Source organism: Festucalex cinctus, chromosome 5 (genome assembly GCF_051991245.1).
Source record: "Festucalex cinctus isolate MCC-2025b chromosome 5, RoL_Fcin_1.0, whole genome shotgun sequence".
Classification (NCBI taxonomy): Eukaryota; Metazoa; Chordata; class Actinopteri; order Syngnathiformes; family Syngnathidae; genus Festucalex; species Festucalex cinctus.
Window position 1 is genome coordinate 25,488,031 of NC_135415.1, and position 26,071 is coordinate 25,514,101.

Genomic DNA, 26,071 nt, shown 5'->3' on the forward strand with positions numbered 1-26,071 from the left:
CCTAGAGCAGACGAGTAGGGGGGGAAAAAATATTTTCTTTATGCTCGGTGGCGGTGCTTCGTTTTGCTGCAGTCAAGTCCGCAAAAATATGAATAAACTCAAGCACGGCGTACGTCCAACGCGACCCGACTGACTAAACCATTACTGGGCATAAACTACTCTGGCGATAACAGCAGGCAGGATAACGACGAAGTGTGTGCGCGTGTGAGTATGTGCCCTGACAGACACACGGTGCCATTCAGTGCGACATAACTTTGAAAACAGACTCACTTGCGCTATCTGCTGGTCGGAGAAGGAAAGGGAAATATATGGCGAGAGAGAGAGAGAGAGAGGGGGGGGGGGGGTGGGGGATCGCAACGTATTACAGAAAAATTATTGTATTATTTGCCTCAGTTGTTTGCCTGCTTTGAAGCTTTTAATTGAATTTTATGAGTGATTTTATGTTACACATTTCTTACCCCAACTTTGCCGCTAGAGGGAACTATTGTGTTAAATCTCCAGATTTAAGATCGGGGCCCTGCGCTGATGTAATTGTGACAAAAATGTAAAGTTTATGGCTTATGTAGCTCCAACCTTGGCTTGTCATCCTTACTGCCTCTAATGGCAGAAATATTGGAGCATAGTAGAAATGGGCTCCAACAATGAAAATAAACACTTTTTTTTTTAATTGGGGGGGCAACCTTTAATTGTCTTTTCAAACAGATTATTTGTACCATACAATCACAAGGAAAAAAACAAAAAAACACGTTAAAATTCTATCCATATCCTGATTTTCTCCTGGATCCAAAAAAAGAAAATTTAAAATAAAAGATACAAATACAAATCAGGTGCCAGTATGATTTTGAAGGTGGTAGGGTTTACACATGAGCAAAAACAAATCATCCAGTGGCAGTGACAACTTCTATGTGGAAAAATCTGTTCAGAACAAACAAAGGAAAGAAGTGAAAATGTCTGTTGCTGTCATTGTGTTTATGGTCAGTGTTTACGAAGCCGTGGAGAAGGGTTTGATGAGACCCAGGTCCATTGCTTTGACCAGACACGACCGCGCCGCGTCGATCGCGTCCTGCCTCTTGGGATTGTCTGCTGCCTTGCCAATCACTGACATGATTTCCAGCAGCTCACTCTCGATGAGTTTCTTGGCTAGCTCGGGGTCGTCCGAGTTGAGCATGTTGCACACAGTCACCAGGCCGCGGTGCTGGATCATTGGGTTGCTGTGTAGACACAATCTCTGTAGGATCTCAAGCCACTGGACGGTCTGTTGACAGAGACTTGTTTAGTGTGTTTAGTTTAATTAAAACTGTAACAGCAAAAATGAACATACGTACCACAAGGGTCATCTTGGTGCAAAGCTTCTTCTGAGCAGCAGTAAGCATAGCCAGCGCTCCGGCTGCCGCAATCTGAAGCTTGTCATCATCCTCCCCACAAAGTAGTACCAGCAGCTTCAGTTTATCGTTACCATCCTCTAGGTAGCGCTCTTGGACCTACAATATAAAGACGTGCCAAACGGTGGTAAACTCGAAACATCTTGTACTGTAAATGTGAACATGTCTTTGGGTGCTTACATCTTTACATGTCACAAGGTTGCACATGCATTCAGTGGCAGCCTGTCTGATCTGCTCGTGTTCCTCAAACATGTAGCTCTCAATATCGGGTAGCGCGTTCTCTTTCACGATCTTTGTCCTGCAAAGGCCGCATAGCAAAGGTGCAGTATGTCATATGTAATATTACGCAGTGGTGTATGAGGTGTGGCAATATACCTTAGTTTTTCACTAAAACCAGCAAAGTTGGTGAGGCCTCGAAGAGCCTCGAAATTTTGGATTCCATCTCTGTCTGTGTGAAGGAGGTTGACTAAAGGCCTCACCACCTCATACACCTGAGGAGAGAGCCAGAAAGCAAGACAACTTCACTCATTTGCTCCCAAAAACGTATAAATACGTTCTATTTTAATTGTTTTAAGTGTCCCAAAGACGTATTTATGGTTTTTTTTTTTATACTAGAGCATACAGAAGACTTTGATGCAGCCTCTGAACTGAAAAGAATGGTTGAAGCACTGGTAGTTATTACAAAAACGGCCATCAGGTGGCAGCAGAGTATAAGAGATCAACCAGGGCCATGTTGCAACAAACTGTTTTCCGCACTATTTTAAACAGATTTTTGAATAATGATGAAACTAATCAAATCTTACTTTTGATAAGTTCCATGTTTGTTTGATTATAGCAAATAGAACATAATATTCTGTGGGCCTTGCAAAATTAGTCAAAATCCAGTAAAACAGCCAGGAGCAAAGGGGGTTGCTTCAGTGAAAATGGCTGCGAGTGAATGAGTTAAGATAATGTGAAATGCTCGGAAATGAGAATAAAAATAATCGTGCGGGTTTTTCTTACTCTTTCACCGGGAAAGGCGATCTCTGGGTTTGAAATGGATGCAATTTTGGCAAGCGCGTGAGCGGCCTTCACTTTTCCAGCCTCTGTCCCTTCCAGGGCCAGAGGGATCAAAGCCTGAGGACAGAGACAGAAGTGTGTGATTTTCAGTAGCGGAGCACATTGCTGATTTTTATATGTTCACCACCCAAAAATTTCACCCACCTTTCCTCCACCATGGGCAACAATGGTACCACGATCTTTGGGGTCCTCCGACAATGCCAAGAAAACCCTTCAGAGTAAAGAGAAGAAAACAAGAAGAAATGATGAATTGAACGGAGAAAAAAAAAAACTATGCGAAAATTATAACTTGGGTTGATGTGCTGTAAATAAATATATATGGGATCACGGGAAATTTAGCACACACAGAACTGCTTATGAAACTTAGCCTCTATTCTTTTTAAAATTCATCTGGACTCTGAGAGTACATTGTAAGCGAATTATGAGACTCATTTTCTCATTATGTTTAATGTGTTTACAATGCTGCGACCGTGCTATATTCAGTTTTTCATAGTCCACACAGGTATTCCTTATGCTTTCGTTTTGTACCTTGAGAGCATCTCCTTGGTCTGGTCCGTCAGAATGGAACTGTCTGCTTTGACCATGACAGCAAGAGCAGATGTGACTCCAGCTTTGAGAAGCATCTTCACTCGCTTCTCAATAAAGTCCTTCTTGTCCTGAAATCAGGTTTGAGTCATAATAAGAGATTGTGTACATTGGTAGCGCGTAGTATTGTGGTCCACAATTTGTTGTACCTTAGGATGTTGCTCAGGCACGTGCTGTTTTGAGAACTTGGCCAACTGAACCAGCTCAGGGATAATCTCTTTCTTCTCATACGTGTTGGTGCAGTTAACCAAGGTGCAGGCCACTGCGTATATGATGGTCTTATCTTTAGACTGAAATTGAAAGGAAGTTATGAATAATGTCAAACCAGATAAGCGTTATAATCTAATTTTCATTTGTCAATGTTCAACCTTGGCCAGTTCAAACATGGCTTTCAATGCCTGCTCGTCCTCAACAAAGTCATCTTTGACGTCAGCGTCATTAGTTAGGTAAGCCAAACCCTCGACAGCCCATTTCCTTGTTTTGGCATCGATCGTAGGATTGCAAAGCCACCTGGAAGAGAAAACAATGACCTGTTAATTTCTTATGTGCAGACTGTCTGATGCGTATTTTGATTAAACCTTTGGGGAAAAATAAGTCTACCAACAACATACCATATGGTCAAAAGTAGCAAGGCACACCTGTTCTTTTCATAAATTGATTTGTATGAATTCTTACTTTCTGCACTGCTTGGCTAATTTCTCAGTGGAGCCCTCAGCAAACTGTCTTAAACTGTAGTCGTCGCCTCCTGCTGAGCCCAGTTTGCAGAGACCCTGTAGAAGAAGTGGGAATTAGCAAAAAAATATATATATATACTGGAACCCAAAATGTAAAATTTATTAAGTTATTGGGATAGTCAACTCCAAAATTTTCTTTACAATATGATGTTCTATTTAGTCCCACTATCTAAACACGCAATTATGATTAATATTGCGTTTGCAGAGTTAAATCTGCAAAATGTACCTGTGCCAGCCATTTTGCAACTTGCTGTAGATGGAAAATGACATCACAGTTTTCCAAGACTCAGGCATCGACCAATCACGGCCCACGTGTTTTCTGAAGCTAAGCCATGATTGGTTAACAGTAAGTGGCAAAATGGACGCTCCCTGAGGTGGATAAAAGCGGATGGAGTTTTCTCATCGGCGAAGTCAACCTTTAACATTTCATGACAATAATATGTTATAAGTGACCTCACTCGTCTAAACACGACATTCAGATTATTATTACATTTGTGGAATATGTTATGCATCAAAATCCAGCCGTTTTTATCCATCTCAGGGGGCGGCCATTTTGCCACTTGCTGTCGACTGAAGATGACATCACAGTTACTCATGGCTCAGGCAACGACCAATCACAGCTCACCTGTTTTCTGAAGCTGATCTGTGATTGGTTGTTAACTGAGACCTGAGCAACTGTGATGTCATTTTCACTCGACAGCAAGTGGTAAAATGGCTGCCTTCTGATATTGATAAAAACTGCTGGATTTTGTTCTTATATAGTTTACTGTTATATTCTAAATGGTGTTCCTCTACAGTGTGTTTTCTACTCACCACCAACGAGCGTATTTTAATCTTCTCGTTTTTGGTCTTCTTATAGATGTCCTTAAGCAGCGACACACCATTGGTGATGATGAAGCTGGCGCGGCTCATTTTTGTCGAGGCATGTATGAGCGCTTCCACGGCGACCATCTGGTCCACCTCACGTTCAGAGCCGCACAGAGCCACCATCATCTCCATGATGCCTTGCCTTCCCACCAAGGCGTTCCCGACTTCAAATGGACCTTGCAGCAGCCCCGAAATCACGTTGATTGCGTGAATCGTTTTGTCCATGTCGTTAGGGTCGATTTTGGATCTGTGGATTGGAGGAAGATGTGAGTAGAGGCAAACAATGTCAACTTGCTGGCCTCTGAATGGATGGGAGGGATTTAATAGGCATACTTGGTGTACTCATCACAAATGTCCCTGAAGTTGTTTCTCTCTGGGTCACACGTGAGGTCGTCATAGAGCCGATTGAGGAGCACGCTGGCAATCAGCTGCGTGTTCTCGGTCAAGGGCAACTGGTCGGGCAGTTCAGGAACTTGACCGCACACCTTGAGGATCTTCTTCAGACCTTGGGGGGGGCGATAAAATAAATATATTATGTTTATTTCAGAGCAAGATTATTTTAGTGAACTAAAACTAATGAAAAAACAAAAATTCAAAAAACAATTTCATTAACGAAATAAAATAAAAACGAAAATTCGTTTTAAGAAAACTAAAACTCACTGAAACTACATTTTATGTTTACAAAACTAACTAAAACTAACTATAATTATAGTAAAAATGTCCTCTGTTTTCATCTTTGGCAATTAATTTAATACATGAGCCTTTGGGGATGATTTTAAATGTGATTTTAAGTAAATGAATTTTGATATTAAAGGGAATAAGTATGTTTGAAAGTGTGTCACACAGAAGTGACCTCAACTAGCAGCAGCCAATAGAAAAGCACCATCAGATGACGTCGCTCCCATGGTGTTTTTTTAGATATTGGGCACAAGTAATACACACAAAAAAAAAAAAAAAAAAAAAAAAAAAATAATAATAATAATAATAATAAAATTAACTAAAACCAAACTAGAACTAAGCAATTAAAACTACCTAAATTTAAAAAATAAAACTCAAAACGAAATAAAAACTAACTAAAATGAAAAAAAAAAATACAAAACTAAAACAACCCGGTCGCAGAGTGATTGTCAGATCTCTTCTGGCTCACCGTGATCAATAGTGAAGAGTGTCCTTGAGTTGTCAGGCTCTTTCTTTCCTTTCCGAGGAACGTTCTTGCTCAGGAGGTTCAGCGCTTGGTCTCTGCCGTGGCCAGACACCTTTTTACTGCCAACCATCTCCAGTAATGACAGGAGAATAGTTTTCAGATCTTTAGAAGCATCTGTGAAGAAACGAAAATGATTGAAATATTATTTAAATGTAATTGTGTTATCAGCCATCAAGAACACTCACCTAAAACCAATGACTCTTCTTTCCCATATTCTCTGTTATCCCCACCTGTGAGGGAGTCGTTGATGCATTGGAAGAGATTGCATGTTGCCAGAGCAATCTCCTCATTGTCAAGTGCCATAATGCTGCACAGTTTATCAATGCCTGCCATGTGAATAATGGCCATTGCCTGTAAAGTGCAATGTGAAGAGAAATGTATTTTATATGATCTTATTTTCAGATTGCCAGCATAGGATGGGTTTGAACATCCGATTCATCTCTATTTAATTCTCACCCGAGCTTTGTGTCCTGTGCACATTCCTGAAAGTGTACGGATAGCAGCGAGGATCATCTCTGGTTTTCCTGTCTCAATCATGTTGAGGAGCAGGGGAACGCCATTATTCTGGAAGATTCTCTCTGCTCCTGCATCCTCTCTCGATAACACAATCAGGTTGTTGGCAGCCTTTACATTAAAAAATAAAATAAAATACAGAAACGTAATGTGATCAAAATAAACAGACATGTTCACCCACTAATAGGAACAGGCTAATATGAGTTTTATTTTCACCTAATTGTGGGAATGCTTTCAGTATTATTCGGCTTTTTATTCTCCACACATTTTTGCCGTGTAATAACTCCCACATAATACTTCCGACTTACACAGTTCAAATTTCAACTTGCTTCAAAAATTCACACCATCTTGGGAATATATTGTTTGATTTCACAGTACTTACAGTACTGTACTTAATTTAATGTTAAAGATCAACTTTTCCCTATTCATTTTCAATGGGACTGACGTTGAACTTTTTCAAAGTCCTACTTTCCACGCCCACTTCCATACATAAAACTTCTCATCATTACCAGCTCTGATACTGCTCAGTGGGGCACATGGTAAAAAGCATTGTCCAGTAACCAGGAGGTCATGGGTTCGAATCCCACCTCCGATTGTACATTGCAAATGTATCCATGGCAATATCTTAGTTCCACTTTTCCATCTAAATGAATGGCGGGTACTGTATGCCTTGGTGGCGCTATTGCGTGAACTTTATTTATTTTTTTATTTATTTTTTTTGCATTTTTCCATTTGATATCATTAGTTCAATTTTTCCATCTACATGAATGGTGGGGGTACTTTTAGATAACACTTATTCATATAAATAGGCTATTAGCCATGATTTTTAACAAGCCAAGTTGGCTCACATGTTAAATACTTGGCTGGCATTATGGAGACTTGCAAGTGTGTTGGTTCAAATCTCGCTTGGGAAATATTTTATTAGCATTCAGCTTTCAGCATTCCCACGGAATGTCTGCAGAAATTTCACTTTGTGTAGTAGTAAATAATATCCACCTTTTCCTTCTTGTCTTTTTCCATTTCTTCATCAAGGAGAATATCAAACATGTTTTGTACCCTTGAATCTGTGGAGAATGTTGTTTTGAGCTGTGAATGAAAAGACAGATAGAAATTAACATTTGATTATGTCTCAATATGTTGGCGTAACGGATGCTAATATTTTGAGGGATACCCACACCTAAACAATGTAATTCAAAAAGTCACTTTCAAAATAACTGCAAACAATTGATGTTTATCTAAGTATATATTGTGATGGTATTGGTATGTGGAGGTCTGCTACATTCAAAGCTGACCTTAGTCTGGATTTCAGCCCCCAGCCTGCGGAGAGTCTCCAGGAAAGTTTTGTTCTTTGGTTCAATGGTCGCACATCTCTGTACATCTTTAAAGGCCATGTCGAGTTTTCCAAGCTTCTCCAGAGCTTGGCAGCGCCTGTACAAGGCTTTGATGTCACTTGCATCAACATCAATAGCTGTTTAAAATGAACAGAGGACAAAGTTTGTTTATGTTGCGGTTACATTTCTTTGTCTTTTAAGTTTTTAACTGTACATTTGTTACTATTTGGTACCTTTAGATGCATCAGAGGCTGCGCTGGAATACTTTTCCTGTCAAGACATTAAATCAATCAAGTTTGTAAGACTGATTTACATGTACTTAAACTCTTGATTCAAAAGGTTTATTAGACAAGTTACAGTTAGTTCTTACCTTTTTTAAATAGCATGCAGATCTGTTTCTGTGAATAATGGCCAGCACCTTCTTGTCTTTACACAAATTGATTGCTTTGGTGTAACACTCGATCGCCCTGTCAATATCTCCTGCTTGGAAATATTTGTTTCCCTCATCTTTTAACTGGATTGGGTCTCCCATCTAAAAGAAAAGGCATACAACCATTAGATCGTCAAGGATTACATGATTGAAAACAAGAGTCAGTAACCAATCTTGGATGTACAAAAATTAACAGAATATATTATTTCAATTTTGAAATACATTGCTTCTCACCGTCGCTTGTAATCAGTGTCCTGCTGACCTGGGTTTTCGGTAGCAAATGGCTAAGCACATGCTATCTCATGCACGTGCTATCTGTAACTTTAAATGGCCTCCCCTCAGGCCTTTTTTGGGCATGGTGCCGGGGGCAGTGCAACAAATGTTGCTTTTCTAACAGACACAGAGTCATACCTCTTGTAATCACGATCTCCTTCTATTGTCCATATGCCCCCAACATTCATGAATACCCCCCCCCACTATACACACGCTTTACCTTGCTCCTCTTTAACGGCAATATTTCTTCCAATAGTCGTTCTCAGAGCTTCGGTCAGATGAGATTGACACTGTGTTTCTAACCGCCTCCACTCAGACGCCCATTTATATTTGTCGTCACATTGAGGCGGGACAACTCACGGTGGCCCATTATGACGGCTGGGAGGGGGGCACCAAGACCCGAGCTGCCCTGAGAAAACAAACCAGAAAACTTGAAGTGTTCTCTGAAAATAATACTGCAGGGACTTTAAAGTACAGCAAACATTTTGAGCAAAACAATACTGATGTACGTGTGTATTTGACAAATGCCACCCCACTCTCAAAGTTGGTCTCCTCCTGATAAGGTTTATTTAGGGCGCAGACAGCTGAGAACTCACTAGCAAAGCCTGATGCAAGTAGCAGGAGGGGTGGTGTGTGTATGTTGGGGTGGGGGGTGACAGCTGGAGGACCCACAGAGTAATCTAGTAGCTTCTAGAAAGAGAAGGATCTCGAGTCTCTGAGAGTGGAGAGGGGTGGAGTCACCTGTGAGAGTATTAAGTAGGGTTAATTGACATGTGTCTGTTGATGTTTTTATGTGTGACTTGTGCAAGGCGTGTGGCTTTGCACTTGGGAAAATGCCTTTTACCTCTGCAAAAGATGTCTATGTGATTATTATTGAGTGAGTATTATAATTTATTTTTGGTATTCTAGCTTTGACTCTCTGCATTCAAAACTCACTTCAAACGTGGTGATACAGAGAAGCAATTAAGGCGCAACAGGCTAGGTTTAGTACATGGCTTATCATTTCGCTCAATGTGCAAGTTCACATTTTCCCTTGAAAATTCAACCATTAGGCCCATTCACGTCAAACTAGGATGTCTTACAATGCAACATGCTTTAGAAGCAAACATATGAAATGCATGACTAAGGTAACTGGGAACAATATAACTGTGAAATTGCTCTCCCAGCAAGTAGATACAATTTCCATGAGCCTGAAATACAAGCCTCTTAACAAAGATGGCAAGAGATACTGCTTTTCACAAATAGGTGACTTACGATGGTGGGATACGGGACATCCAATAATGTATTTTGGAGTAGACAGCATTTTTTTTTTCACTTGCTTGACGAACTCTGGGTCGTATCTACAAAAGTTGAAGCAAAAGTTAAATAGTGCATATAAACAGAACATCTTACATATTCATTATTTGCCACAAGCGTGGTAATTTAACAATGCTTATTATCAGAGTTTTTTTTTTATTAACTGTATTTTTATTTACAGTATTGTACTGATTAAAATCACACGTTCAAATTACTTTAGCATGCAAAGGAAGAGGTACAGAGCAGCACCACTTGAGCTGTGGGGGTCGGCAATGGGGCAATGCCTTGCTCAAGGGCACCTTGACAGTAGCCAGGAAGCAGACGAGCATATCTTCAAAAGCTACTTACCATTTTTTGCCTCTTTTGTTTGCAACTGTGACCATCTGCTTCTTACCTTAATTAGTAACATGTGTGGCAATTATACAAGTGTTGTAAAATTATTATCTGCCTGACAGAATTATTTTTCTTCTTCTTCCTTTTTTTTTTTTTAATCCACAACTATATTTGTTACAAGATGAATGTGTTGTTGAGGGCTTTACTCATAAACAGCGTTGGCTACTGCGTTTATTGTTTTATATAATCATTTCTATTATTGAACATAATCTAAATAAAAAAAAAAAACTGGACATATTAAACATGTTATCGATAAGACCAATGGTCGCCCATTATAAAATGAGGTAAATTCAGAAACAGAGGTCCTAGTAAATGATAACGGGTGGTTTTAACCACAAAATAAAAACTAACAAGAATTATTATTATTTAAAAAAAAAAAAAAAAAAAAAAAAAAAAAAACGGCGTGTGACGCTTCCCAACATTCGTACCTCGCTCTGATGAGTGTATCAAAGTGATGAAACAGTCTATCATTGGCGTTGTTTCACAAAGCTAGTACAGCCGCTGCTTTAGAAAAATAACATCAGTTACTTACGGTCATCGTGCGGAAGTGCAGTACGAACCAACCAGGACAGGGAATTCTTTGTTTACTTCCTGTTTCTGACAGGAAGTGGACCCACGCTGCACCGGAACTGGCCTGTGAGCTGGAGCTTCAGCGGGCACTCTCCGCGCTATTCCTTCCATTTGCCAAACGGCTGCTTCTCCTACCTCGCTTTCAGCTTTTTAGCCGTTTACTTGTCATTTGTACAGGGAATGTAGAATGGCCGTGGCGTTTGGGAAGCTCGTCGTCGGCACGAATGTGGAAATAAAGCGCAGTGATGGTAAGTTTGAGGCGAGCTGGTCTTCCCGTCTTCGTCGCAGTGTCTAGCTCTAACCCAAGTTGTTTGGGGAGCTTTGTTGCTGTGGTGCTGCTGAATGCAGCTAGGCTTCTTTCTTGATGGACAGCGTTTAACGGTTGCTGGCGGGGAAATGACAACGTGACTGAAAACTGACTATTTCATGTTTTTATTCGCGATTTTGATTCATCCTATATGAAGATCAGCCGGTGTCCTCATTTTGACCCAAGTCGCAACGAACACGTCAATACAAAGATATAGCACGATATGCATACTAACCACCCTAAACTTGCTTCTTTGATGTATTTTATTTAAATAGGCTTGCATTTCCGTCCTAACTAGGGAGTGCATCAGTGCGCAGCATTAACAGGGGATTAGCTTAATAGCTAATGCTAACGTGACCGGCTTCTTACCGGAGATCCGAAACGGGATGTCACTGATGTGTCAACATGTCAAGTATTTAACCGTACGAGTCGTCTTTTTGCAAATTCCCAAATTAGGTTTGCTTGGCTCAAGTGTTACTAACGGGAGCTCGACCTTGTACATGGCAGTTGCTATGGAAACCAATTGATGACCACGTCAAGAGACATAACGTCGAATGATATTAAAGTCATACTACATTCTTAAAATGGTGATCAGTATACTAGTAGTATATTTTGTTTTTTGCTACTATTTTTACTCAATTAACTCTTTAGTGCTGCTGCGTAATGGACAACAGCAGGGGCTTGCCACATACATAACAGCATTTTTTTTCTGTCTCAATAAGTAATTCTAAAAACAACAACAAAATATCCTTGAGTAGCTGTTGTTACTAAGTCCGAAAACATTGGAGATTTGTAAAATATAATGATAAATATTTGTTTGATTGTTGCATTAAATTGGACCACTGTGTGTGACATTTTGTGATTAAGATGTTTTGAAAAGTTTATTTAAACTAAGTGTCAGCAGAATTATCTTGATTCTATTTGTGACACCGATGTGCTGGCACTGATTTTTGTTCATTGAATCCTAAAACCATTTCCTGTAGTGTGTATATCTCCAGTAATAGTGCAATGACACGTTCTTGTTAAAGTCCTTGCAGGGGTAAAAAATAAAAATAAAATGTGAAAGCAATGGTGCACAAGCCTAGGGAGTAAAGCATTTCAGTCCGCACAGTTCTCAGTTGGCTGGTTTTGCATCCAGAGCAGAGATTTCCCTCTCAGCAGGGGTGGGTCATGGTGAGACTCGTGCAGATTCTCGCCAGATTCAGGCCACCACCCCATCTGTTATAGCCCAACATCCTTAATTCTGACATCACCCCCTGTGCTTTTTTTAAACAACATATTTTGTCTCGAGAACAACAATATATCTCATAAGCATACAAACCAAACATCACATGTTGATTATTCACGATGCGTTTATTCATTATGTTGACCTTGTTACATTGATTGATGCTGCATTAGAGCCTTTTATTTGTTCCTCTCTTATCAGAGCTCAATACTCTCCTTACTTTGAGCCCCTGCAACCACTGGGATGTATCAGCTTGGTTTTAGTATTAAAGTGGGACACAGTGGGCACAATGGACTCTTTGAGATAAACTGCTGTGACAGAACCCAGTGTAGTGTGTGACTTAGCAATGTAGCTCATGGCAGTATAAATGTGGGGAGAAAAGTACAGTAGCAGTTTTCTTATGATTGTCATATAACCGCTTTTAGACTATAGGGAGTTGGCAGTTCCTCTCTGCTGGAGCTTCCATGTCTTATTTGTCCATGTCAGAATGTCAGACCTGAGGGCCTGATTTATGAACGCTCTTCGTTAATCCCAAAGGTGTGTGATGATGTAGATTTCAGGCCTAAAGTTGGTTAAATTGGTTTAAATAAACCATGCTGAGCTGTACCTTGTCTTTCTTGGCACAGTCATACTGAAACAGAATTGTCCAAAATGTCTTGGGTAAAATTAATTATTAAAGTCCAGGTGAAACTTAGGGGCTGAACGGCGGCACACGGTCTGGGGGCTGCCGCTGCTTAGGTTTTCTCTAGGTACGCCAGCTCCATCCCACATTCCAAAAACATGCCTATAAGTGTCAGTGGCTGTTTGTCTATATATGTCAGCTGGGATGGACTCCAGCTCACCCAAGACCCTGAACATGAAACCAAATCAATGAGTGGATGGGGTAACTGGGTTGAGCCCTCTTGGCAGTCCTAACTCGTTGGAGTCGGATCGTGTCCTTCTTTGTAGCAGCTTCTTTGTCCTTTAGCGCAACTGATATATTACTAACTAGTCGACACTTATCGTTCTGGTCGCTTGCCTTCTAGGTTATATACTATCAAAATATTTACCAACGCAGCACATATCAGTGTGGGCAGCTGTTATCTGCGATATTAACTAAACATCATACATCGCCTAATTAATCAACACCTGCTGCAGTCAATCCAACCTTGAGAATTGAAGATAAGATGCCTGAAAGTTTTGATTTATTATTTTCCATCTTTACTAAAAGCATGATTGTGTTTTTCCCCTATACTGTCAGTTTCTATTCACATTTAAGTTCAATGTTTAGTTTGAATTAGTCAATGTTTATCTGGACGATGACTGAACGTTCATTGAATTTTGGCCCCCTCTGTGATTGACACCACTTGTCTAACCAGTTGAGTCACTACTGTACTGTACTGTATGAAATCACAAATGTGTCAGTTACACCTAGATTAAGCCCTTCATTTTCTTTTTTAATTTGAAAGAATATTTAGGTAGGGCGTGTTCACAATGAAAGTCTTCCATTAAGCAGTCTCAGAGCTCTTAAATTATGTTGTCACGTTCTCATAAATGCAGTATTCCTGCTGCTGTTTGTGGAATATTTGTAATGGAATGTTTCTAGTTTTTCTGTTTATTTATATTGTGAAATGTGCTGGCTATTGACAACTGTTAAGTGGACCTGTATTTATTTAATATCCACATTAGTACTCAAAACTTGATCACATTGAGAATTGTTATCACATTTGGTCAAGTTTGTTATCCAAACAGTTGAGTCAGAAAAATGTGTTTAACCTGTATTTATTTTCGATGTTTTTACCTTTTTATGACATTTGTATCTGTAATTCTTGGACAGGACGCATACATGAGGCGATGGTGACGTCCCTAAACGAGGAGAATGAGAGCGTCACGGTGGAGTGGATAGAGAATGGAGACACAAAAGGGAAAGAGGTAAACCACCATTTATTACTACTCAAGGCATCAGCGGCGACATAGGCCGTGTTTTCTAAAGCTCTGAATATTTCATGAGAAGATGTCATAGTTTTGATGATTATGCAACCATACTGCATGAACTAAATCCAAAAGACGTACTTATTGTAGAGCCAAGGTTAGCTTTTGAAGCTTTGGTATGGTAGCTAATGTGTGTTGTCTGTGTGTACAAAGTGTCAAAATGACTCATAATCGTCTTCCGTTTTACCCGACAGATCGATTTGGAGAGTATATTTTCACTTAACCCAGATGTGGGTCCAGACGAAGAGATTGTCCGGAGTCCAGAGACTCCTCCTTCAACTACGAGTGTGAAGGTTAATAAAATAGCAAAGGTGAGTACTTTACCCTGCATATTATTAGTTTAAATAAAACATTTGAGTGAGCCAAATGGCTGAAGATAGGCTTTGTCCCAGTGACTACATTAGTGTCCTACACTCTTAGAAGTAAAACCCTTACTTCTAAGCATGTAGTTTTAACGGGTTTTAATTATTGAGAGGCCTGATTCAGGTAGTTAATGTATTTATTATGGTTTGTTGTGATTCAACAATTCTACATTTCACATTTATATTACTGTTAATATTTACAAATAGGCCCAACACTACTTTATGATGATTTCACATCAGATCAAGGTCATCAGCATCTTGTAAGGTTTTAGATAGTTTGGTTTAATGTACACGAACAAGATACACAGCTTGCCAAAGCATTTTTGTTAAATTGCCAAGTCAAGAACACCAATGTGATTTTAAAAGAGGCCCGTGCTCTAATCAGCGCTAATCTTGTCTCACAGGCTTTAACTTAGTTAACTAGGTATGTAATTATTGGTAGTAAACTAGGAATATAGAAGAGGATGAAAAAGGAATGAAAATGAAAATATATTTTGTCATCTTCATGCAGAATCGTGGGACGATAGCACCTTCGAAGAGTGACACTCCATCGAGGGAGAGTAGAGGTTTGTACCGGAGGGTTTCAGGCGAAAAAAATTAATCAAGGCAATCGAAAACAGGTATTTTGTAGCTGAGGTTGATCATTTGAATTTCATATATTGCTGCACTTAAATACAGTAAGTAATTTATGATTATTACAGCTAATTACATTGGAAAAATAGCACAAAAGCTGTTGAAGAAGGCCATGTAACATCTGCAAGATTGTTTTTGTGCACAATTTATTTTGTGTCATATATTACTGGTGCAGTTTGCAGGTTCTGTTTTTTTTTTCTGTAACTTTGGGATTACAAAAAAGTATAATATTCTCACAGGTGGACATAAGGGATGGATTAGGCTTTTGTAATGAGAAACTAAAAACAAGGCCAAATATTACATTAGCATAATTCTCGATTCATTCATTATGTCTTTGTATTGCAGTTTCAAAAACTTTACTTCTTGGCTGAAAAGAAAAAGGAAAAAAAATAGTCTTCATGCAATTTGATCTATGTTTTTGTCGATTTGCAGTGATTCCGCCTCCAGCCCGAATCTTTCAGTCTCAACTCGCTGAAACAACACAGCTCCCTCTGTCACAGCAGGCTCAGCCCGCCCAGCCCACCACACAGCAGCAGCTGCAGAATGGTAACGTTGACGTGTTGACGAGTTTTTAGTCAGCTAACTTCATTTCTAAGACTTGACTCTGAACGGTGTTTTTGATTTAGAAAAGTGTCCCATCTGTGATACAGTTTGAATATGTCATGTTTGTTGACCACATTTATTACAGAGTCTTTTCATCAGCCGCTAACCAGAAGGGAGATTGGACAACTTTGTATGTATCACCTATTTGTTGCCCTCGGGGGCTTTTGCTTGTTGTGTCATAGTTCCCAATAGAATCTGACAGTCCTCTTGTCTTTAAAGTACATTTGTGTACTTAGAACCAAAATGTCTGCCAGGCACTATTTCAGAGCTGTGATGTGATGTCACTGGTGTGTTGGTGATGTAGGCCAGAGACAACCAAACCACCCTGCAGAGAGGATTTGTGGGAGTCAGCCACACAGTTTCAAGTGTTTTGCTGCTTCACTGGGTGCACTTTTTTTGGCTGCTTCTGAACGCGCAAGGAAAAGCCTCAGAATTTTACTCTTCAGAATTTTTGCTTTTTCTTTAGGTCGGGTGTTCACAAGCCCGCTGCTTCTTCACCGACAAGCCTCTGATTAGTGCACAAGGGATGGTGCTGCTTCCCCGTTTTACTTCTTGGTCTTGGTGCTGACCTAGCTCATTAATTCCTCCTAGATTAGAGGAGATTATTCAACCCTCTGCTCTGATAGTCTGTCTTCTTGGGAACTGGAGATAGCAGGAGGTCAAGACTGTAATAGAGGCAAGGTGGCGCTTTTCAGCTAAACCAGGGCCATTGCTTTAATTTCACCTCTTCAAGTCAGGATCTGCTGTTCCTCACACATTTACTTGCTTGTAATCAATTGTAATCAATTGTTTTGTAGCCTTAATGACACTAAGTAGCGGAAATGGAGTAAGAAGAGCAGTAGAATCACAATAATCAAAATCTTTATAGGCCATCTATGAAAAACACACAAGGAATTTGTCAAGATGGCAGCCACTTGTCACGTTGCTAATCTTAATATAGGAGATTCAGGTGCGGATAAACACTTGTAAATTACATTTCAGGGCACTTGAGCACTTTTTCCAAATCCATGGTCACACCAGGAAGGTGTAGAATGAAGATATGGCGGTCTTAACATAATGGTGCAGTGATCCAAACCATAACCCAATGTAATATAGTCATAATGGTGGAAATATATTGTTTGTGTTCATCTGAAAGGTGAGGTAACTAATTACCTCGCAAGTTCTTCCTCATCAAACTCATATAAGTATGACTTTTTTTTCTTTTTTCTTTTTTAATGGACCTTGCTTTGTACAGTGGTCAAACTGGAACAAAGTGGTGAAAGTTGTAAACACAAAATGTAAGAAGCAACATTAGGCCCAGCCTGTGACTGACCATACATGTATCCAAACATTTAGTCCATTTAGTAAAACATCACCCATATTAGATAGGTTAGAAGCAAGGTGGTAATTTTTGCAATCTCAGGCTATGTCCACACAAACATTCGTAAAAACATGACCTGTAAACCTGTGACCATTTATTATTATTATTATTATTATGTAAGGATGACGTAGGACCCACCGGTGGGCCCTCGGAACGTTAAGTCCAAATGTTTTGGATATTGAGGTTTTTTTGTTTTTTTTTTATTTCTTAATGCAATTGGTGTTGGCCGGTTGATCCCACAGTGGTGGAAATCAAAAACGTCAAACTAGTTACTATTTTGATGGATACATTATAACCCCTAATTTGACCCAGAAAACCATTTTAAGGATAGCCATGAGAAAAGAAAAGAAGACTAGTAAAGAGAGAATAGCAGTACTTTTGAAGGGGGGAAACTCAGAGATCTAAAGGTACTTGTTCCTCTCGTTGCAGCTCGGAGGAAGTCAAACTGTGTGAAGGAGGTGGAGAAACTGCAAGAGAAAAGGGAGAAGCGTCGGCTTCAGCAACAGGAGCTGAGGGAAAAGAGGGCTCAGGTATATTCATGCATGTGAAGTCATTTTATTTGTGGTGTGAATTATGATGTCATTTTGTCTCTCCAAATCTCATTGCAGGAGGTGGACACGACCATTCCTAATTATGAGATTATGTGCATGATTCGAGACTTCCGTGCAAGTCTAGACTACCGACCTCTAACCACAGCAGATTTGGTGAGAAGAAAACGTTGCTTTGTTTTGGCTTATGAATGTGCATGTCACCCGCCTCAGCAATTTTAACATTTGAATGTTTTGCCACTCAGATCGAAGAACACAGAATATGCGTATGTGTGAGGAAACGTCCGCTGAATAGAAAAGGTAAGCTCTCGCAAATATTACGTCTCCTTACCGCGTTGACTAATTTCTTCTTTGGACTTTGTTTCAGAACTCACCATGAAGGATTTGGACGTGATCACAATTCCCAGTAAGGATGTGGTGATGGTGCACGAACCTAAGCAGAAGGTGGACCTGACTCGCTTCCTGGAGAACCAAACCTTCCGCTTCGATTACGCTTTTGATGACACCACCAACAATGAGATGGTTTACAGGTTGGTTTCATCCCCGGCTTCAGCATTTCCTGAAGATCTGCATTTACGTCGATAAATTAGTTGGATTAGAAAGTGGGTGTGCCTAATGAGGCTGTCGGTATGATTTTCTCTAAAGGTTCACTGCCAGACCGTTAGTGGAGACCATATTTGAGAGGGGCATGGCCACATGCTTTGCTTATGGACAAACAGGAAGTGGTAAAACTCATGTGAGAAGCTTTTAATGTAGACTGCAAATTAAAATCGGAGACATGTTTTGATTACTAAAAGTGCTGGTGTGTTTTAGACAATGGGTGGAGATTTTTCTGGGAAGAACCAAGACTGCTCCAAAGGAATTTATGCATTGGCTGGTAAGTCATATCTACAATGTTTGTGGTTTAATGTTTAAAATTGGTGAAATGCTCAAAAAGCATCTAAATTTACTTTACATATATTATTTTTGTGTCCAGCTCGGGATGTATTTCTCATGTTGAAGAAACCCAATTACAAGAAATTAGAGCTCCAAGTGTTTGCAACCTTTTTTGAAATCTACAGTGGAAAGGTGAGAATTAACAAGTATCGTATGTATTAGGGTATTTATTATTATTATTATTATTATTATTATTAACTAATTTGCTCCCAAAAACGTAGAAATGTTTTGTTTTTTTAATACTTTTTTGAAAAATACTAAGTGTCCCAAATACGTCCCAAATGTTTATTTATTTATTTATTTATTTTTTTAATGCTAGAGCACAGGTCTCATACTCCAGTCCTCGAGGGCTGCAGCCCTGCATGTTTTAGAGGTTTCTCTCCTCAAACTCTGCTGTATCATATAATAAGGATCATTATCAGGTACCTGCAGAGCTTGCTGATGAATCATGTGTTTGAGGAGGAAAACCTCTAAAACAATGCAGGACTGTGGCACTCGAGGACTGGAGTTTGAGACCTGTGTGCTGGGGCATACAGAAGGCTTTGATGCAGCCTCTCAACTGCAAAGAACGGTTGCAGAAGTGGTAGTTATTACACAAACGGCCAGCAGGTGGCGGCAGAGCAAAGGAGATCAACCAGGGCCATTTTGAAAAAAAAAAGCTCAATTACTCATAATTCTAAATATATTTGTGAAAATTGATTAAACTTTCTCATTGCTGCAAAACAGAAACATATAAATATACAGTACTTTTTTCCTGATGAAAGAAGAGACTCTAATGTTTCTTTTGATAGGTTCCATTTTTTTATAACAATAGAACACAGTATTCTGTGGGCCTTGAAAAATCAGTCAAAATCCAGTAAAACAGCCGGGAGCGAACGGAATTGCTGATGTGAAAATTGCTGGGAGTGAATGAGTTAAAGGGAAGTTAACCCAAAAGTTGTTTTTTTGGCAGAACTATGTTCTGTGTGCTATCTTAAACATGAAATTGTGATTAATATTGTGTTTGTAGAGAATGAATTTTGCAGCAAATTCCACCCATTTTTATCCATCTCAAGGGGGCGGCCATTTTGCCACTTGATGTCGACTGAAAATGCCATCACAGTTGCTCCGGGCTCAGATAACGACCCATCACGCCACACCTGTCTTCTGAGTTTGGTCATGTGACATTTGCAACCTGAGCTGTGATTGGTCGTTACCCGAGCACTGAGCAACCGTGATGTCATTGTCACTCGACAGCAAATGGCAAAATGGCCGCCCAATGAGATGGATAAAAATGGGTGGCTTTTGATGTTTAATTCATAGTCCCCAAATGCAATATTCAGTTTCTACTCCATCGTGTGTGTTTTCTAAGGTGTTTGATCTGCTGAATCGCAAAACTAAACTGAGGGTGCTGGAGGACCGAAAACAGCAAGTGCAGGTTGTGGGGCTTCAGGAGAAGGAGGTTAAGTGCACAGAAGATGTCCTGAAACTCATTGAATTGGGCAACGGCTGCAGGTACACAACCTTACAAGTGGCAACAGTTTCTGGTAGACTTCATCAAATACACATTCAGATTATTATCGGTACCTTCTTCATAAAAACATTTCTTGTTTTCTTTCTTTTCTCTAGGACTTCGGGGCAGACATCAGCCAATGCGCACTCGTCGCGCAGCCATGCCGTGTTCCAGATCATTCTTCGTAGGAAGGGCAAGATGTACGGCAAGTTCTCCCTCATCGACCTGGCCGGGAACGAAAGGGGCGCCGATACTTCAAGTGCTGACCGTCAGACTCGCCTGGAGGGTGCCGAGATCAACAAAAGCCTGCTGGCCCTCAAGGTTTGTGGGAAGTCAGCAGAAGCGTGGAACTGCTTATGTGGAGTAAGGAAAATACGTTCACACATATTTGCAAATATGTTTAAACATTTAAACGTTGTGTTTGAATATGTTTAAACGCATTTTCAATTTGAAATGTAAATGTTACTTTTAATACATATAAACACATTTGCAAATACATTCGAACATATTTGCAAATACGTTGAAAGCATTTTGCAAGTACGCCCAAACAAATGTTAATGAGTTTGAACGTATTTGCTCAAATGTTTTGCACAAGTTTTTTTTGTTTTGTTTTTTGTTTTTAAGCATTCGGCCTATATTATACCAATATGTTGGAAAATGAGATAACATTACTTATTTGTAATTTTTATGATGTCTCCAGTCCATGATTTCCCATTCCACATTTGTCCCCATCATGCTACCGGGTGACCTGTGCATGCGCATACCCAGTGGCATTATGTGGGAAAAAAATGACATACAGAAAGTTATATGTATTAAGTGTAACAAGTGTTGAGAAAGATGGGAGCCGTGAGGGGGGCGTTCATAATGGCTTAATATAGTGTAAATCCCCCAGAAATAAATACTTTTTTTTTTTTTTTTTTTTTTTTTTTTTTTTTTTTTTACAAATTGTTTTATGTCAACCTCTACTTTGAGAGGACACTGTACCGTACTCCACATTGGAAGTTCTACGTGTCCATCCAAGTCAAATGTCAGTACAATAGTTACACTTTATGGCAATGTGTCCTAATTGTGACTGGCTACTTGGAACTGTCGGTTTTCAAAAGACATTGAAAAGAATGAAAATACGTCCTTTTTATTTGACATTGGTGCTTTGCTTTGGATTCTGTCTGTAAATTTTGTATAGGTTGTGGTTGTCTGAAATGAGGAATATAATCTTCAATTTGCAGTTCCAGAATGAGTATTTTGTATAACTAGGATGTTACTAGATTAAAAAGTACATGTTCTGACAGGAGTGTATCAGAGCTCTCGGCCTCAACAAGCCACACACTCCATTCCGAGCTAGCAAACTCACCCAGGTCCTGCGAGACTCCTTCATTGGTGAAAATTCCCGTACGTGCATGGTGAGTTGATTACCGCTGTATCATATTGCCTCCGTGTATCTTCACACAGTTGTCACATAAATTATTATTTTTTTCTTTGTTTTGGCAGATTGCAACAATCTCTCCTGGTATGACATCCTGCGAGAATACCCTCAACACGCTCCGCTACGCCAACAGGTGCTCATGTTCACCGCCGACAGTTTGTTGTAGTCATCCTAGCATTGAGCTTTACTCATGACTAAGGTGAAATTGTTTGCTACTCTTGGTAGTTCTTGTCTGACTCTCTATCCCTCCTCTCCCTTTTTCCTCTTCTGGCCTTTCCCGCCTCTCCCATGCTGCCCCTCTATGTGTAGAGTGAAGGAGTTTGGGATTAGTCCGTCAGACATCCCCTTCTCCCAGGGTGGTCAGGGGAGTCGCCCTGAGCACTCTCCGACCAATACTTTTGAGTACGATGACTTTGCTGCTACTCCTCCCCCTGGCAGGTCAAGCGCTTTTGCAATTTGCACTGCACCGACACAAACACTAACGCATGTGCTTTATTTACGCTTGCTACATTGGCACCATGAGATGAAAAATGAGTTGGATCAAAAATCTGCAGTTTGGCGGTTTTGTATTCATGCATCTCATTAAAGAATTGGTTAACTAATGTACATAAATGAAAAAGAAGTAAATTACATTTTTTTTTATATGGCTCTTGTATTGGATCTCATTGTGTGAGTGTACCTAATGAAATGGCCAATCAGACATGTCCAATGGCTGGACATGTCCACCATCTTTCAGCTTTCCTTTCATCTGCATGTGACTCACAATTGTGTTCAGCTATTGTGACTTTTTTTGTTGTTGTTGCGCCTACATTGGCGACATCTTTTTCTTTTGGTTCTCCTTTACATACTGACCATATGTTGTTGGCCATCCATGACGTGATTCCTGTTGCGAATAAATGGACTGCACCTCATTGAAAATGGATAAGCACTCAGTGCGCAAACACCATCCTATTCAAGTCAACCCCGCCTCCAGTTAGCTTCCATCAAACAGCCACCTAGCATTTTTTGAAGGGGAAGTCAACCCCCCAAAAAAATTCTAGATAATAATATTTTCTATGCAGCCCCACTAGTCTAAGTATGATTTTCTGGTTAATATTACAAGTTAATCAGCCAAAAACAGCAGTTTTTTTTTTTTAAATCAATATCAGAAGGCGGCCATTTTGCCACATGCTGTCGAGTGAAAATTACATCACGGTTGCTCAGGTCTCAGGTAACAACCAATCACAGCTCAGATTCAGAAAACAGGTAAGCTGTGATTGGTCATTGCCTGAGCCTCGATCAACTGTGATGTCATCTTCAGTCAACAGCAAGTGGCAAAATGGCCGCCCCCTGACATGGATAAAAATGGCTGTATCTTGCTTCATATTCCACAAATGTAATGTTAATCAGAATGTCTTGTTTAGACTTGTGACGTCACATATAACATTATTATTATCAAGAAATGTTTAAAGTTGACTTTCCCTTTTAGCGATTCTGCTTGTTAAATGTGATCAATCCTGATGAGATTCATGTTTGTTTGGTGCTCAGGGTGAAGGAACTTACTGTGGACAACAACCAGGTAAACCAGGTAATGGAGGGAGGCCGTGCCAACATCCATGCCGTCAACCAGCTGGACTTGTTAGAAGAAGAATGGCAAAATAGTTCGCCGCAGAGAGACGACCTCAAGCTGCTCTGTGAGCAGAATGTAAGTCGTTTGTGGACCCTTTCAAGACATAGGTGTAGGATTTACTGGTGAACATAATGAACAGGGAGAGTAGCCTTTTCAGTTAATCTGTCTTGCTTCACCTTAAATTGTAAAACGTTGTTCGTGTATTCCCAATCTCCATGCTAATGCTGCTTTGCTAGCTAGCTAGTTGTGCTGGACTAGAACTGCTAAACTTGGCATTGCAAATCATGTAGTGAGACACTGACTCCCACTGACTCTATACTCTATACTTATAGAGCTATTTCATAAGGTGGAACCCAGTGGCAGCATATAGAATGAAAACAGCAGAGGCCCCAGAGTTGAACCCTGTGGAACACCATTCATCAATTTTGCGAGTAAATTTGAGACAAGCTCATCATGATTTCAGTGTTTATATTTCTTGCGAGGTTTTTGTTTGGTGATGTGCTGTCTTGATTTTTCTGATATAAAATGGGTACATAGAAAAAAATGTCAAAAGATTACATAAGGTGTTTCTCGTCAGGGGCGGAGCTACCCTTGTCACTCTCTGGCCACACCCACACCAGGCGAAAATGTATTTTTATGTATATCAGGAGGCATCCATTTGTTATTTGCTGGCAAGTGAAAATGACAATATGACATCACAGTTGCTCAGGTCTCAGGTAACCAATCACAGCTCAGCATCAGAAAACACGTGAGCTGCGATTGGTCAATCCCTGAGCAACTGTGATGTCATCTTTAGTCGACAGCAAGTGCCAAAATGGCAGCCTCCTGAAATAATTAAAAACGGGTGTAATTTGATGCATAACTCATATGCCACAAATGTGCTATTAATCAGAATGCCATGTTTAGACTTGTGAGGTCACATACAACACATTATTGTCATGAAATGTTTAAGGTTGACTATCTTTATAACACGTGGCAAAAATCAACATATATCCAGAACCTTGCTCAACACATTCACCAAGTAAAAAGCAGCATTTAGAACAATGAAGACATTTTGTGTCGTCGTGCTTTTAAATAGGATTTTGAATAAATGATCCATTGCTTGCAATATGCAAAATGGTGTCATAGTAAGTTACTTAACTTAAGAATATGCTCCGCCTTTCAGGAGGAGGAAGTGTCTCCTCAGCTCTTCTCTTTCCACGCGGCCGTCTCTCAATTGGTGGAAATGGAGGAGCAGGTCCAAGAGGATCACCGAGCGGTTTTCGAGGTCGGACCACACAAAAAAAGTCATCAAATCTCTTCATTTCCAGACTGGGAAAAAAGAAAAAAGGTTGTTTTGTTTGTTCCTATTTCCAGGAGTCCATCAGGTGGCTGGAGGACGAGAAGGAGCTCCTGAAGATGACAGACGAGGAGGTGGACTACGATGTGGAATCTTACGCCACTCAGCTGGAGAAGATCCTGGACCAGAAGATAGACATCCTCACTGAGCTCCGAGGTTTGACGTAAAAGAAACACCGCCAAGGCGGAGTCCGTCAAATCCCTCAACACTGATCTCGTTCGTCTTCTTTGTTTGGTGCAGATAAAGTCAAGTCATTCCGCTGTGCTCTTCAAGAGGAGGAGAAAGCCAGCAAGCAGATCAACCTCAAGAGGCCTCGTGCTCTTTAGTGAGACTGGAGGAGGCGGAAAGAGAACCACGAGACAGACGTTTGCCTGTCAAAGCACAAATAAAAGGACTGACCTTCCCGACAGGCTCAAACTATTGCAACTGTTGTGACTCGTCGTCATAGAAACCGACTGTGTCGCGACTGGCTTCATAGGAAATTTAGGAAAAGAACACTTGGGAAAGAAAATAGTTTGTTTTTTCTCATGGAGAATGTTAGCATTTTCCTTAAATTATTTCTTTTAATACTTGTTTGTAACTTTTGAACTGATTTTTTTTTCATGGTTCCAAAGTTTTGCCACACAAAACCAGTGCTTGATTTACGGTTCCTCTGTCCAACATGTACAGTCTGCATGTGCACTGATGTTACGGCGTCAGATTTTTGTTACTATATAGTCACATCTGATATGCAGTCTGTCCACCCTCCTACTTTTTACTTGTGAGGAAGAAGCAGCGGAGCAAAATGTTTCTTCCCCTTGTGCCCCTGAAAAATGTGTAGTTCGCTTCCATTTGTGCCATTTCATGCTGTGCGGCAAGTTTCTAAACTTCATGTTCAACATATTTTCCACCCCTGTTACAATTTGTTATAAAAGCAACTGGAAAGGAAAAACAATAAATGTATAGTGAAGAACACTATTCACTTGCTGTGTTTGTAGGTGGAGGCAAAGGGTGTCCCGAAAATATTTTAAAAAATTAAAGCAACCCCTTTAGGCCAAGAAACTACATTTTATTCAGTTAGATAATTACATAAAAAAATAAGGTTGTGACTAGAGTTTATTTTAACTCATTCACTCCCAGCCATTTTGACTGAAGCAATCCCTTTTGCTCCCGGCTATTTTACTGGATTTTGACTGATTTTGCAAGATCCACAGTATATTCTGTTCTACCGCTATAAAAAAAAATGGAACCTACCAAAAGAAAGATTAGTCATTTGGGAAAAAAAAAAAAAATATGTTTCCATTTTGCGGCAATTAGCATTAGAGTATAGCTAAGTTTCATCATTATTCACAAACATGTTGAAAACACTGGCAAAAAGAGCTTGTTGCAACATGGCCCTGGCTGATCTCTTATACTCTTCTGCCACCTGTTGGCCGTTTTTTATTTAACTACTGTTGCTTTAAGCAACCTCTTCATGTCAGAAGCTGTATCAAAGTCTTGCTCTACCATAAAACAAAAAAAAACCTAAGTACAGTATGTTGTAATGTATCAACCCCCTTTGGAATTTCAGTGAAGCAATAACACCGGTCAGTAAAAAAAATATATAGCTTATTTGTAAAAATAACATCCTCCATGATTGACAGGCTT

The 26,071-nt window shown here is 40.0% G+C and overlaps 2 protein-coding genes across 12 annotated transcripts; one reads left to right on the forward strand and one right to left on the reverse strand.

Moving 5' to 3' along the window:
• Positions 1-667: 667 nt before the first annotated feature.
• unc45b (unc-45 myosin chaperone B) lies at positions 668-11,432 on the reverse strand. 8 transcript variants are annotated; one of them, XM_077520552.1, is made up of 23 exons: positions 10,600-11,432; positions 9,633-9,718; positions 8,975-9,119; positions 8,599-8,787; positions 8,046-8,207; positions 7,909-7,945; positions 7,637-7,812; positions 7,341-7,430; positions 6,288-6,455; positions 6,017-6,182; positions 5,775-5,945; positions 4,961-5,132; positions 4,574-4,874; positions 3,702-3,796; positions 3,395-3,536; positions 3,176-3,316; positions 2,970-3,097; positions 2,586-2,652; positions 2,385-2,498; positions 1,758-1,873; positions 1,563-1,680; positions 1,326-1,481; positions 668-1,255 (listed from the first exon to the last, which is right to left on the reverse strand). In XM_077520552.1, exons 5-23 carry the CDS (start codon positions 8,205-8,207, stop codon positions 983-985), a joined length of 2,793 nt encoding a protein of 930 aa, XP_077376678.1. In that variant the 5' UTR covers positions 8,599-8,787; positions 8,975-9,119; positions 9,633-9,718; positions 10,600-11,432; the 3' UTR covers positions 668-982. The 8 variants fall into 8 exon arrangements, with proteins under 8 accessions (XP_077376678.1, XP_077376681.1, XP_077376680.1 ...); XM_077520555.1 differs by lacking the exon at positions 8,975-9,119 and having other exon boundaries at positions 8,599-8,646; positions 8,739-8,787; positions 10,496-11,432; XM_077520554.1 differs by lacking the exon at positions 8,975-9,119 and adding an exon at positions 8,340-8,495 and having other exon boundaries at positions 10,496-11,432.
• LOC144018435 (kinesin-like protein KIF2A) lies at positions 10,568-25,402 on the forward strand. 4 transcript variants are annotated; one of them, XM_077520557.1, is made up of 23 exons: positions 10,568-10,703; positions 10,815-10,885; positions 13,986-14,080; positions 14,335-14,451; positions 15,014-15,068; positions 15,568-15,681; positions 15,824-15,868; positions 17,528-17,628; positions 17,707-17,802; positions 17,892-17,946; positions 18,014-18,176; positions 18,292-18,382; positions 18,460-18,523; positions 18,623-18,714; positions 19,934-20,076; positions 20,191-20,395; positions 21,364-21,474; positions 21,563-21,630; positions 21,807-21,935; positions 23,025-23,181; positions 24,272-24,373; positions 24,463-24,601; positions 24,686-25,402. In XM_077520557.1, exons 2-23 carry the CDS (start codon positions 10,825-10,827, stop codon positions 24,769-24,771), a joined length of 2,289 nt encoding a protein of 762 aa, XP_077376683.1. In that variant the 5' UTR covers positions 10,568-10,703; positions 10,815-10,824; the 3' UTR covers positions 24,772-25,402. The 4 variants fall into 4 exon arrangements, with proteins under 4 accessions (XP_077376683.1, XP_077376682.1, XP_077376685.1 ...); XM_077520556.1 differs by having other exon boundaries at positions 10,572-10,885; XM_077520559.1 differs by lacking the exon at positions 21,807-21,935 and having other exon boundaries at positions 10,573-10,885.
• Positions 25,403-26,071: the final 669 nt, after the last annotated feature.

Bases quoted from the DNA above. Each gene is read 5' to 3' on its own strand.
- LOC144018435 (XM_077520557.1), top strand. From the start codon at position 10,825: ATGGCCGTGGCGTTTGGGAAGCTCGTCGTCGGCACGAATGTGGAAATA. The intron at 14,452-15,013 runs GTGAGTACTTTA...ATCTTCATGCAG, and splicing joins AGGTTAATAAAATAGCAAAG to AATCGTGGGACGATAGCACC. The intron at 21,475-21,562 runs GTGAGTTGATTA...TTGTTTTGGCAG, and splicing joins AAAATTCCCGTACGTGCATG to ATTGCAACAATCTCTCCTGG.
- unc45b (XM_077520548.1), bottom strand. From the start codon at position 8,207: ATGGGAGACCCAATCCAGTTAAAAGATGAGGGAAACAAATATTTCCAA. The intron at 7,946-8,045 runs GTAAGAACTAAC...ATGTCTTGACAG, and splicing joins CTGCATGCTATTTAAAAAAG to GAAAAGTATTCCAGCGCAGC. The intron at 5,946-6,016 runs GTGAGTGTTCTT...GTTTCTTCACAG, and splicing joins AGAAGAGTCATTGGTTTTAG to ATGCTTCTAAAGATCTGAAA.